Source organism: Silurus aristotelis, assembly GCF_946808225.1.
Source record: "Silurus aristotelis genome assembly, chromosome: 4".
NCBI classification, from domain to species: Eukaryota; Metazoa; Chordata; class Actinopteri; order Siluriformes; family Siluridae; genus Silurus; species Silurus aristotelis.
This window is the reverse complement of record NC_139577.1, coordinates 16844879-16858030: the sequence shown is the minus strand read 5'-3', so window position 1 is coordinate 16858030 and position 13152 is coordinate 16844879. Positions and strand designations below refer to the sequence as shown.

The 13152-nt window shown below is 37.6% G+C and overlaps 1 protein-coding gene across 1 annotated transcript; it reads left to right on the top strand.

Annotated features, from left to right (window-relative positions):
* The first annotated feature begins 1896 nt into the window (after window positions 1–1896).
* atl2 (atlastin GTPase 2) lies at window positions 1897–13138 on the top strand. The gene is made up of 13 exons (XM_083539678.1): window positions 1897–2056; window positions 4519–4859; window positions 5021–5155; window positions 5242–5346; window positions 5494–5544; window positions 6922–6978; window positions 7110–7202; window positions 7281–7419; window positions 7530–7657; window positions 9757–9813; window positions 10301–10372; window positions 10706–11137; window positions 12275–13138. Exons 1-13 carry the CDS (start codon window positions 1984–1986, stop codon window positions 12392–12394), a joined length of 1803 nt encoding a protein of 600 aa, XP_083395804.1. The 5' UTR covers window positions 1897–1983; the 3' UTR covers window positions 12395–13138.
* The last annotated feature ends 14 nt before the right edge of the window (window positions 13139–13152 follow it).

Here is a 13152-nt window from a genome sequence, read left to right as displayed (position 1 = left end):
GTCTGTCAGCTGAAAACAGAAAATTAAAGCTTGTGTGTGCAACTCAACAAACTGGTCAGGTGAAGAGGAGGCAAAAATCACCTGGTCCACTTTCCAGTATTCAACTGTCCAGTTTTGGAATATCATGTGATAGCAGCACAGAAGGCACTGAAAAACCTTTACTAATATAATCAACTCAAATCAACTCAAATAATTTTATTTGTCACATACACATACATACAGAGTACGACATGCAGTGAAATGCTTTGTACGACTGTCCAACATTTAAGCATATTGTACACTACACAGTATTCAGTTAAAGTTTAATCTAATACAAAAATTTCATATAGAAGAAAAATATTCCCTAGAAAGTATATTTTAGTTATTTCTATTAGGATATGGTAAGACTTTTTCATATAGGTTTGGACAGTCTTTAGGAACCTTCTGAATTCCCATGGTAGCAGAGCAAAGAATAGTATGTGCGTTTTTACAGGTGAACTGCTTTGCATGTGGCACAACAAAATCGACGCACAACTCAAATGACCTAAGCTTGCCTTAAATGGTTAAGCTGATGGGAAAGAGAGAGGAATTGTCTTTGATTTCTTCTGCACTGTACAAGATTTATCACATATGATAATTATAACACTATAAAACTAAGCAAATACAAGTTGTTTAGTTTTAACAGCACACTTCAATATAAATATCAACCTGTAAGTGATCAATGGGACATATGGTTTTCATGATGAAATTGAAATAGCGATGTTGACCATGCATGCCTTCTTATATACATTATAAGCATTAATAAGCATTTTATATTAGAGCCCCAGAAAGCAATGTCTTTGAGAATCCTTTTTAGCTGTACTATAACCTATTTTCAGTCTCTCTGTGTATTAGCCTGTAGCGTTGCAATTAACCGAATGCATACAGATAACAGTTTAATGTTTAATGTTATATGGGCAGTATAAATTATCTGTCTTTTACTCATCTCTACAGATTATTTTTATTTAAAAAAAAAAACTGCTAAATTCACATACTGTAGGACAATTTTATAATGCTAAAGGTTGTGTGTTAACTATCTGACTTCATAAAAGTGCTGACATGATGTGTCATCTTTTTAACATGTATTTGGTGAATTAGGGTAACTGGTGACAATAGTTTCTTCACTCTTTCTTTTGGGACCTGCCTGATCCAGGCCGATGCCCTACTTCTGTTTGGAGGTCTAATTGGTGGGGTTGGTCATAAAGTTTGCTCCTGGAGAGCAAACTGTCCTGTTGTTAAACATCTTGCAAATACAACTAAAATATATAAACTTTGTTTAAAAAAACAATTTTTTTATCCTTGCATGCCTTTCGTCACTAAAAATAATTTCCATTCTGAAAGCCTAAATCAAGTCCAAATCAATGTACTACAAATCGAAACAAAAACTGCTAGCATTGAAAGTCTGTAGAATGACTGTTTTGGGGTGATTCAAATTATTTGTACTTTGCACTGTCAGTAGATCACATGCTAGGTTACTTTACTGTAAATACCAATCATGGAAAATAAAGTTTTTTAACATTTGTAGCTTTAACCTCATAGATGTTCATTGGTTTACAACTGACCATTGCTCGTTTCAATGTGTTGACTTACACTGCTTTTTAGTTTCACTTGCTTCTCTTTTGAATATGAATAAAAAAGAAAAAATCGTTTTACTTTATTTGAGTTGCCATTGTTACTTTCGTGCATTAAATACATAACAGTTTATTTGTTTCTATAATTTATTTATTTAAATATTTTTAATAGGAGTCCCGCGAATGATTGTTTGTACCCGCACCTGCATTCAGCCATCAAATCTTGTCCAGCGCCGCACTCGACTCAGAACTAACCAATGAAATGTTTGTTTTTCAGACCACGCCTCTCATTGGACACGCGCTTTTCAAGTATAAGTCGTTGGGGCGTGGCCAAGCAAGATCAAGTTCAAAGAGGGACCCGTGCACGTTACACTGGAGATTTGAACTGAACAAGATGGCGGAGCGCCGTGGACCGAGAAATCGGGAGTACATGGGGACAAATCACATAAGTGACTGCTTTGTCGAAGGTAACAAAAGACCTGGAGAATATGCGTTGGAGTTTATATGTGTGGTGTTGTACAATATATCCGACTGACTGGTGAGAGTTTTGTTGAGTAAAGTCGAAAGTTGTGAGTTTAAGAATAAAGTTATGGAGAAAGTTTTAACCAGGTGCACTTAGCAGACTGCTGGAACTGGAACTATCCGTTTGCTCTGCTTTTTCAATTCTGTTTAATTAGATGTAGTCTCAAAGTAACTTTACATAAATTTAATCGGTTATAAAATATGAATTTATATTTGAGTGCCCATAAGTTTATCCTGTTGACACACACACCGAAAACCTTCTGCACCCCCTGTCTCATGTGGCGGTCTTGAAAATATCCGTGCTTGTGAATAGGAATGTACTTAAAGGTATATGTATAAATATATAGGAAGCGTGTATTCCTGGAGCATCTTGACAATAATCTGTAATACATCTTTTACTGATTTGTGCATTCTGCAAACACCAGCATGTGGTCTGTACCCTGTGCTGAGGGTCTGCAGTTCTGTTGGAGCTGCGATACAAACTTTTAGCGCAGTCTCCGGAGGTTTTAACACTGAGGTATAGGTGAATGTAATAACAACGTAAACTTGTTTTTTTTTTTGCGGTAATTTGAGTGCGTTGAGAGTTGTGATCGTTTCGTAACTGTCCGAAAATAACAAACGTGATTTGATTCGACCTGCGCAAACTGACACGGCAATATAGACAGTGTGCGCGCGCGCAATGATTGACACATCTAGGTTGTGATTTGTTTCTCTTTTTTTTCGCTTTTTATTGATGCTTGAAGTGTTTAATGTCGGTTTTGCTTGACGTTAGAATCATTGTAATGAATTACAATATTTTGCTTCACTGTAGCAGTGCTAGGAGTGTTTTCGGAAGTTTGCCCAGCTTGGATTGCTCTCACTTGGTGGGGGGAAGCAGGTCGGTCTATTGCCTTGTCCTTGGCTTTGACAATAAAACGCGAAAACAAAAATGCACACACTCTGATTTGAGCTTTGTGTTTTTGCTTGTTTTGTGTCTTCCAATAGAAAGACCTGTTTAGATTGAGTGTGTGTTGCGGGGTTATGGTGGCTGAACCTCAGGGTTTAGCGCGAGCCGGGAATAGAAAGTGGAGCAGCCGAGCGACACCATAAACATCACAAGAACCCAGTAGTAACCCCTGCGTGACCACGGTCTTTCAGTACACAGCAGCACTACTGCAGCTATTCAGTGATGCAAGAAAAGCACTATCTAAAACTCAGTGATAAAAGGGGATTGTACTTAAGTGTCTCTACTTTATCGGAGTACTTTCATTTTTGTGTCAGAAATTTTATATTGTTTTGCACAAAACACTACTGCACACCCTTTACACTCTCGGTACACACCATATGTATGTTCTGTATATACTGTATATCTGTATACTTATTCTAGTATCTTTCAGCGGTCACTCTATCCGTTTATATATCTGTCTGTCTACCTAAACAATAATCTTTCATGAGACAATGACCGTGAGCCCACAGTTCTTCCGAGAGCCTGTCTCACTGTGCATCATGATCTGTAGGATATATTATTATATATGGAATATATAGCAAGAATATCTGGGGGAAGAAATATCAGAGCCTATATTGAAATTATGCTGTAACAAATATGTTTATCTTAAACCTAATATTAAGACATATTTTATATTTAAAGGATTTTTTAAGGATGATTTTTACAAAAGGATAAGATTTGTTACTTGGCACTTGGTAATCATTCCTGTTTAGATAGCTCAAGTGTATCTGAACACTTCCTAATCTGAAATTGTTTAGCAGATTTTATTTAGATTTTGTGTAAATGCACCCATTTCCACTACAGTATATGTATTAATTGGTGCTATTAGTCTGTTGGAAAGTGTCTTGCTATTGCTACCAGCCAAGATGTCCAGCAGTTTGATAAAAAAGAAAAAAGAAGCATGAGAACCGGACCATGCGTTTTTGGAGTTGCTTTTACTTTAAAACGTTTAGTTTTTTAAAAATGATGTGGTGTGCTGGCTTCATTCATGTGTGGATGAACATTTTTATCCCCTTCAGACTGTAATGACTTCTTCAGCACTCAGCAGATGCTTATGATCCTCTGGAAGCAAGTGAAGGACTGCACAGTTATTAATATGCACTAGGTCTCATTCGAATTCTGTCTTCTATAAATAGACTCCGTGTTACACGTGTCTTCCTTACATTAGTGCCATTAGGTTCAAGCCAGTCTTTATTGTTTATTATGTTTACTATGTATATAGCGGGAATACTGGTAGGACTGGTGTAATACCGAGTTGCCCTACAACAACATAATGTGCAAACAGAGCCAGTATTAAAGAGGACACAACTATAAGGCTACAAAAAATGATTTCTGTTGTTAACACTGCAGCACTGGTTTTATTTGCGGTTATATTGCGGTTATATTTATGTCAACAAACATTTGTATGTATTGTTTACCCAGATATGACCGGGTCAGAGGACGTGCCACTGTGTCGTCCTACTCATGATTCGAGCAAAGTGCATGAGCTAAACCCTGACACAAACGGAGTTGATCCATGTGCTGTGGAGGACGATCTCAAACCCGAGGAGGAAGAGCTAGTCGCAGAAGGAGCTCGGCCGATACAGATAGTTGTTGCAAATGAGGAGGACCATAAATTTGAATTGGATGCTGTGGCATTGGAGAAGATCCTAATGCAAGATCATATCAAGGACCTCAATGTGGTTGTGCTCTCTGTGGCTGGTGCTTTTCGCAAGGGCAAATCCTTCCTGCTAGACTTCATGCTGCGCTACATGCACAATCAGGTTAGCTAAGCGTGTATGGGTTTGTTTTGTTTTGGGGTTTTTTTCTGGCATGTTCTGACCGTTTCCCTGAAGTACAAAACAAGCGTTGCCTGTTAATGTTGTTCCTTATGAAAAGGCAGGTATAAGCATGCCAGGTCTCTTGTTCTTCTCATATTCTGTAGTCATCTGAATCATGGATGGGAGGAGATGATGAGCCACTAACAGGTTTCTCCTGGAGAGGGGGTTGTGAGAGAGAGACAACAGGAATACAGGCCTGGAGTGAAGTGTTTGTGGTGGAAAAGACTGATGGCAGTAAGGTGTGTTTTTCCTTATTTACTCATCTACTTGTATCACAACTTGTTTGTCCTCAATTGGTGTCTAATCCAAACTTCTTACTCTTTAGGTTGCTGTCCTGATGGTTGACACTCAGGGAGCTTTTGACAGTCAGTCCACTATTAAAGACTGTGCTACGGTTTTTGCACTCAGCACTATGACCAGCTCCATACAGGTGTGGTGTTTATATCTTTTTTATTTTTTTGGAAGGACAGAGAATAGTTCATGTACTTTATGTACTCAGGCATGTTTGCAAATCCTTATGACTGCTGGGTGTATGTTTACTAGTAAGCTTGCAATATGTTCCTTTTGTTTGTCCTAGGTTTATAATCTTTCACAGAATATTCAAGAGGATGACCTACAGCATCTACAGGTATTGCGCGCACACACAATATATATATTTTTTATATATATATATATATATATATATATATATATATATATATATATATATATATATATATATATATATGTATAATTATTTTTTTATTTTTTTTATATACATATAAAAATAAATAAATAATGTACGTATGTTGTGTACGGTGATAACCTTTGGCCAGATTTTGGCATTTTCTGCTATACACATAAAAACAAGATTTTCGTTAACTAAAGGAGATTACCCTTTTCCTGAGTGTGTGCCTTACCTGATAGTATAGTAATATACTACTATAAACAGCTTTGAATAATTGTAAATTTTGGATTAACCTCAAAAAATAAAAAGGAGAAATTTCAATTAAACATTTCATCATAATTCCACTGAAAGATGCCGTGCCCACCTATTTCTCTACCCTGCGTATATACCCATCAACTTAAACAATTCTGCCAAGAAAATTTGCAGTGCAAAATTAAAATGCCCTCACTTTATTTATCAGCACAATTTACATCAGTTTCTTAAATCAGATTTATATAATATTAAAAAAATAAAATAAATTAAAGTAGTAATGTCAAAGCATACTATATGGCTAAAAGCTTGGGGACACTGAACCATCACAACCAGTACTTTTTTGAACATCCCATTCCAGATACACCCCCCCCAAAGGTTTGCTGTTATAACAAGCTCCAAATTTCTGGGCAATCTTCCACCTAGTTTTTGTAGCATGGCTGTGAGGATTTACTTAATCAGCCTCAAGAGCATTAGTGAGGTTTGGCACTGATGTAAAACAAGGAGGCCTGGGGTACAATCAGTATTCCAAGGTGTAAAGTAGGTTTGAGGTCAAGGCTCTGTGCTGGCTGCATGAGTTCAATCACTCTACCCATAGAGGTGTAAAATTACAAAAATGAACAAGTGGTCAGATATGGATCATATTGACTGCTGTGTAACTATAATAAGACCATAGATGGTCTACCTTTTCAATGCATCCAATCCTTTCTTAAAAACATTCCATTCTCCACAAAGACTTCTTATTAACGAAGTACTAGTACTCAGTGATACTAATGGTATCACCCTACTCCAAATGAGGAAACTTGCTGTTAATGCCTAGGGTGATTTTTTGTAATGTAAGATTCAAATTCTACAAATTTGTAGCAATTACAAAATTATACACAAAATGTGCCCTTCAGAGTTAAATGATGTTTTGACAGCTCATGTCTCATGTAGGCAAAATCTTTAGTGTAATGAATCTGTTCTAGTTTGGGAACCAGACTTTATTGTGAAACAGTCCAAAATGTGAATTACATTACCTTCAAACTGTATCTACACTAACATTTAAAAGAAGATATGTCCTTTTTTTTATTTTTTATATATATATAGCTTTTTACAGAATATGGTCGCTTGGCAATGGAGGAGATTTATGAAAGACCATTTCAGGTAATAAACACATTGATTTGTACATTGGGTGGGATACATTTTGTTGAGCAAATAAAGACTTTCATGCTTATTGTCAGCTTTTTATTTAATGTTTTAAATTGTCTGATTTAGATATTTTTTTTTTCCTCCAGAAACTCCTGTTTCTGATCAGAGATTGGTGTTACCCATATGAGCATTATTATGGACTTGATGGAGGAAATCGGTTCTTGGAACGGCGACTGCAGGTGAGTTCATGATAGAAAATGAGTTTTGTTGTGCGTTCAGAAGTTATACTGAGTGCATGTGTATTGTTTATTGGTTAGGTAAAACAAAACCAGCATGAAGAGCTACAGAACGTAAGGAAGCATATCCACTCATGTTTCTCAAGCATTGACTGTTTCTTGCTGCCTCACCCAGGCCTGAAGGTTGCCACTAACCCCTATTTTGATGGCAGACTTAAAGGTTGGAATAATCTTTGCTTACTTAAAAAAAGAAAGAAAGGGGAAAAAACATAGCACAATACAAACTCAGAAAACAAAAACAGTGCTTTGATCTTGCTGTTCTTTTTGCAGATATTGATGGTGATTTTAAAAAAGAGCTGCAAAACCTGGTGCCTTTAATGCTGGCCCCTGAGAACCTCATCGAGAAGGAGATTAATGGTGCCAAGGTGACATGCAGGGACCTACTGGAGTATTTCAAGGTTAGGCTTATATTCTCAATAATGATAGTCAATAATATAATAAGCATTAATTGCATTAAATATACTGTTTTAGTAGGGCTGGGACGATTCACATACATTTGTGCCGATTCAATACATATTGCGATTCTGTAGCTATTGCGATTCATTGTTTAAATTGTGATTTTTGTTTGCTTAATAAAGATTAGACAATGACAAATACTTGATCATACCCTTAAAGAGACTGTATACGAGTTATATTAACAAAAACAATGCATTACATCTTTCTGAATTTTTATTTCAGAAGCATACACATACATAGTGCATAAAGAACCTTGAACCATAAAACTTTCAAGTACCAAAAACTTGAATATCGCAACCTCGTCATAGATTTTAGGCACGACTGTGTCTGCGAAAAGCTTCCTTGATGAAATAACGTACCTCGGCTCCAAAGTATAGATTATATTTCGAAAACCGGCATTTTTCACAAGCTATAAGGTCGAATGTCTTTGCAGATAAAAAGAGCAATCGACTCTGTAATGCGTTTTGCCTTCCCTGAAGTGCATGGTCATTTACTTATTCACATCCAGAGTTTGTTGAGATGCTGCAGGTTGTTTGGCGTTCAGCTCGGGATGGTGTCGAACAAGGTGGGCACTCAAGTTGGTCGTATTGCCACAATATGCTATCACTGTATGGCAGAGTTTGCATACCGTTTTAGTCATGTCCAGCGCAGCTCTTCCTGGCAGTGTGTAAAATCGAAAGTGTTTCCACACATGTGCAGGTGCAGAAACAATTCTCAGAGGTTTGCTCCCCTGCCTCTGCTATGGTTTTGCTTTCTCACGTTGGCTTAAAACTGATACGACGTCATCTAATACAGACAACAACAAAATACGTTTCACCCTCTGTTGGAATAAAAGCGGTAACGTCTTTCCACCCCCTCTCTGGAAAAGTAAAATAATTAAATGTATATCGATTCTGAGGTAAACGCATCTCTAAATCGTTTCTAAAAGAATCGCGATAGTACTAGGGGTGGGAGGAAAAAAATCAGAATGTGAATGTGTCTGCATGGTGCCATGGATTGACGTCCCTGTTTAGATGAATTCTCCGGCTTTGTGCACACTGTTGATGGAAAAGGCTCTGGATCTGCTGCTCTTCACAAAGAAAAAATAAATAGTTACTGAAAATGAATGAATGGTTGATGTTATAAATGTATAATATTGTTCAATAATACATTATTAGGATTTTTAAATTTCTATTTTGAGGGTCAACAGTCTCAATCTTATCAATGAATTATACAGTAATGCGCTTCTGCCCTTTGAAAGCAAACACTGAGAGCATAAGGAGGAGCTTCTATCCCCAGGCCATTCAGAGTTTAAACCAGGAAACAGCTAGCATCTAGGACTGGGATCACTTCCTATCCTACTATCCTTTGCTGTACAATCTTTAGCATTATTTGCACTGAAATGTCACTAACTCTGGACTGGCAAAGCAGTGTCACTTTATTTTCATACCAAAACATGGACACAATAATGACAATCTGTACTAATGTCAATATCTGACATCCATCCCTTTGTGTGTGTGGTGTGTGTGTATAATATTATTCTTCCCCCCCCCTTTATAGTTGAACTATACGTTTAATATATTCATTCATTCATTTTCTCCCGCTTATCCTTATTCGGGTCGCGGGGGCAGCAGTCTAAGCAGGCCCCCGCCTTCGACTGCTGCCCAATCCTCACAGCACCGTCCCTTACGGTCCCTCCTGCAGGTGGTGAGCCCACGGGAAGGCGGCCCCACGTCACTCCGACGTCACGGACCTTGATATTTCCCTCGTAAGGGACCCCCGGAGCATAGAGGGTTAAGGGCCTTGCTCAAGGGCCCAAGAGTGGCAGCTTGGCGATACCGGGGCTTGAACCTCAGACCTTCCGATCGGCAACCCAGCGCCTTAACCGCTGGAGCCACCACTCCCCCCTTTTAATATATTTTATTTTTGTTAATTTATTCTTTTAGTTTTTATGTTGTCCTACTCGTTTTTAATGTTTACATGTTGGGAAGTTGTAAAAAAGTTTTGAAAAGGCATTTCACTAAGTCAAACTAAATATCTGATCTGCTTTTCTTTATTTTAGGCATACATCAAAATCTACCAAGGTGATGAGCTCCCTCATCCAAAGTCCATGTTGCAGGTATGCTGCTTATGTGCTACAGTTCTGATGTAATTAGATTATGAGTAATGACAACCCACTTCATAAATCTGAATGGGCATTATATTGTGCTTAACATGGTGGCTGTTAACCAAAGTTCTTCCTTGTCTAATAAAAGGATTTAATCAGAAAATGTCAGATTCTCAGAGTGGCTTAGGTATAAAGTGCTTTGCTAAATTTGTAATGGAGAATGATAGTGTTATTTTGGCCAAAGGTCACATCACTTTTACATTATTGTAGAATGTCAATAGCCATTTCAAAGCCATTCTTGTCTATTTCTGCTATGTGTGTCACTCCCTGTTCAGGTGGTTGGGAACTGGGTCTTGTATGACTGAAAATAACTGCCTTGGAGTGTTGCCATGATGGTTACCTTTTGGCCAAAAAGGACTTTTTCTGTAGTCTGACTGTTTTTTAATTATAAATTATTATTTTTTTGTACCCTTTTATTTATTTTGGTTTTAACTTCTAGGCAACTGCTGAAGCTAACAACTTGACAGCTGTGGCTGGGGCTAAGGACACTTACAGCCGGACCATGCAGCAGGTCGATTCTGAATATGCTTTTGATCTACGGCTATGGTTGAACTGTGTATATAATTAACAAGATGTTTACTCTGACATTCTAAGTAACTTTTATACAAGTAGTGCTAAGGAGGATCGTGACTTGATTTCTTCCTGTGCTGTAAGGAGGTCACCTAGATAACTCAGAATAGTGTGAGGACATTGCACTAAAATAGAATGTTTCAATGTGGCCTAGATAACTTAATTTTAAACACTGAACCACACTGACTGTTCCTTATCTGCGATGGCTCATCTGTGTGTTAATTGGTAATGTGGTACTTAAGGCTTCTTTCCTGCTCCTCTTCCCCATGTGTAGGTATGTGGTGGAGATAAACCATACATTGCACCAGTTGACCTCCAGCGCTATCATGATGAGCTGAAGCAAACCTCTGTCAAGCAGTTTTGTGCTGTTAAGAAAATGGGAGGTGTTGAGTTTAGCCAACGGTACCAGGAACAGCTGGAGTCTGAGCTTGATGAAGTTTATGCAAATTTCATCAAGCACAATGAAAGCAAGAACATTTTCTATGCAGCAAGAACGCCTGCAACATTGTTTGCTGTCATGTTCGTCGCCTACATAGTCTCCACAGTAACAGGGTTCCTCGGCATATCGATGATCGCGGTCCTGGCCAACCTTGTGATGGGCGTCTCCTTGATGTCACTGTGTGCATGGGCGTATGTAAGATATTCAGGCGAATATCGAGAAGTGGGCATGGCCATAGACCTTACAGCAGAAGCCTTGTGGGAGCAGGTGGGTGGAGCACTATCCCTGTTGATTAACTTAAGGCAATACAATCTTTGTCGGTGTATTTTTGTATATGGTAAAATAAATTTTTGGCTACATTTGTTTTTAATTTTTTTTATGAATAAGTGAAATGGCTTGCAGTGCATGTCGGTGCCCCTTTTTTTTTTTTTTACACAACGGGGTTCATGTGATCAGGCTGAAAAACTCTATCATAGATAGATGAATGGATGGATGGATGGTAGGTATGTATGTATCTAAGCTGCATACTGATGGAACAGATACTTTGTGACCATGATCCCAGTCAGGGAAGTACCCAGATCATGTTCACAAACTATCTGTTCGAACAGTAGGTCAAGGAGTCCTGACTTATTTTAGCATTACTGCTGAAAGAAGCTGCACTTCTTATGCCTCCTCTGAGTTTTAGCTTTACTTGTTGTATACACCTTTGCCATACCACATCATTCTGTCATTTTGTCATACGTTCATCATTCCATCCAAACAAAATCTACTGCTAGTTGGAATAAAGCTACACTGGATAGGGTTGTACAGGGTAGACTAGTGACCTAGATGTGGAAAGATGACCGCATGGTATAAACGCACCAGGAAAAGCCGTCCTATTGTTCCACTTATGCTTATATTAAACACATCTTATTAATACCACGTCATGCTTCTCCCATTAAGCATAATAATTTGGGGCTATCCATGTATTTGTGCCAGATTCTCAATAACAGTGTAAGTTGGTTAATATTTGTAGGATTGTATGGGATTGAAATTCATGGAAAATAGATGCCTATTTAAGGTTTTTGCTATTGTTGTATATATCAGAAGGAAATTCTTGTTTGGGTAATATTTAAGTAATATATTATGTGGTTAGATAAGGATTTGTATGGACTCGTTCTTAACCGATTATATTTTGCTTTGGTCTATGCAAGGGCATGCAAAACGCAAAGTAAAAACAAACGTCTCCTGGATTAAAAATCGTTTTTCCACAATCTTTATTTTCTACATATATTTTTATATTAATGGCTCACTGGAGATGACGTTTCCTTTTGTTTTCTCTCACAGGTTTTTTTAATTTGTGCACTCAGTATTTTTTTTTGTGCCTTTTCTTCTGTTGTTGTCTTCATCTTTAATTCTCTTCAGGTGCTGAAGCCACTGACTGAGCAGTACATGGAGGAAAATATCCGCCAGACTGTAGTTAACTCTATAAGAGCCAGTCTGACTGAACAAGTGACTCAAACTTCCAAGTTAAAAACTAACTGACTTCGCCATGCCCCATGTCTCTCCTGTCCAGAGTGTACAGAATGTTTTGTTTTTTTGGGGGGTTTTTTTGCACAGTTTTATTGTGGACACTTTTACCCTTACGCTGAAGAATTAAAACCAAAGTTTACAACCCAGACTAGGCATGATGTACACACTTGGGGACACAGCTTCAGTCACTCGCTAAAATGTAACAGAACACGTGCAAAGCTCTGTGGGTTTTCAAAAGTCATAGAAATTTAATCAGGAAAAAAATATTGCGTCCATTTTACCACTTTCAATTATTGCCTTTTGTTCTTTTAAATTTATTCATTTGTATTCATTCATATTTGTATGTGTTTGGATTGAATTTTGTCCTATTTGAATGTTGCTGACTTCAGGAACACTGCAGTAATGCAATGTGTGCTCACTACCAGAATCCTTCAGTAAATGCACTACTGCAGAGTGTAAAGCCATGCTAAACTGTTTAGACTCAAACACTTGAAATTGTATCATAAACCCCAGCATGTACATGAATGTATAAATATAATTTTGTATTCTATTTCTAGTAAATTGGTGAGGTGGGATAGTTCATAATGGACTAATTAGAGATTGTTCTATACTGAATGTAAATCTGCATACTTAGTGCTACAGTACTTTGTCCCATCATACACAACCCTACATAAGGAATGTGTGGGTTGACTTGCTTTGTCTGCCTTTTAAGGATGTTGTAATTTATTTTTTAAGTGATTAAAAATATTTAAATAATTTTCCTGTTCTTT

Coding starts and splice junctions, on each gene's coding strand:
- atl2 (XM_083539678.1), top strand. CDS start 1,984: ATGGCGGAGCGCCGTGGACCGAGAAATCGGGAGTACATGGGGACAAAT. Junction 4,860..5,020: donor TGCGCTACATGCACAATCAG/GTTAGCTAAGCG, acceptor CATATTCTGTAG/TCATCTGAATCATGGATGGG. Junction 7,420..7,529: donor TTTTGATGGCAGACTTAAAG/GTTGGAATAATC, acceptor TTCTTTTTGCAG/ATATTGATGGTGATTTTAAA.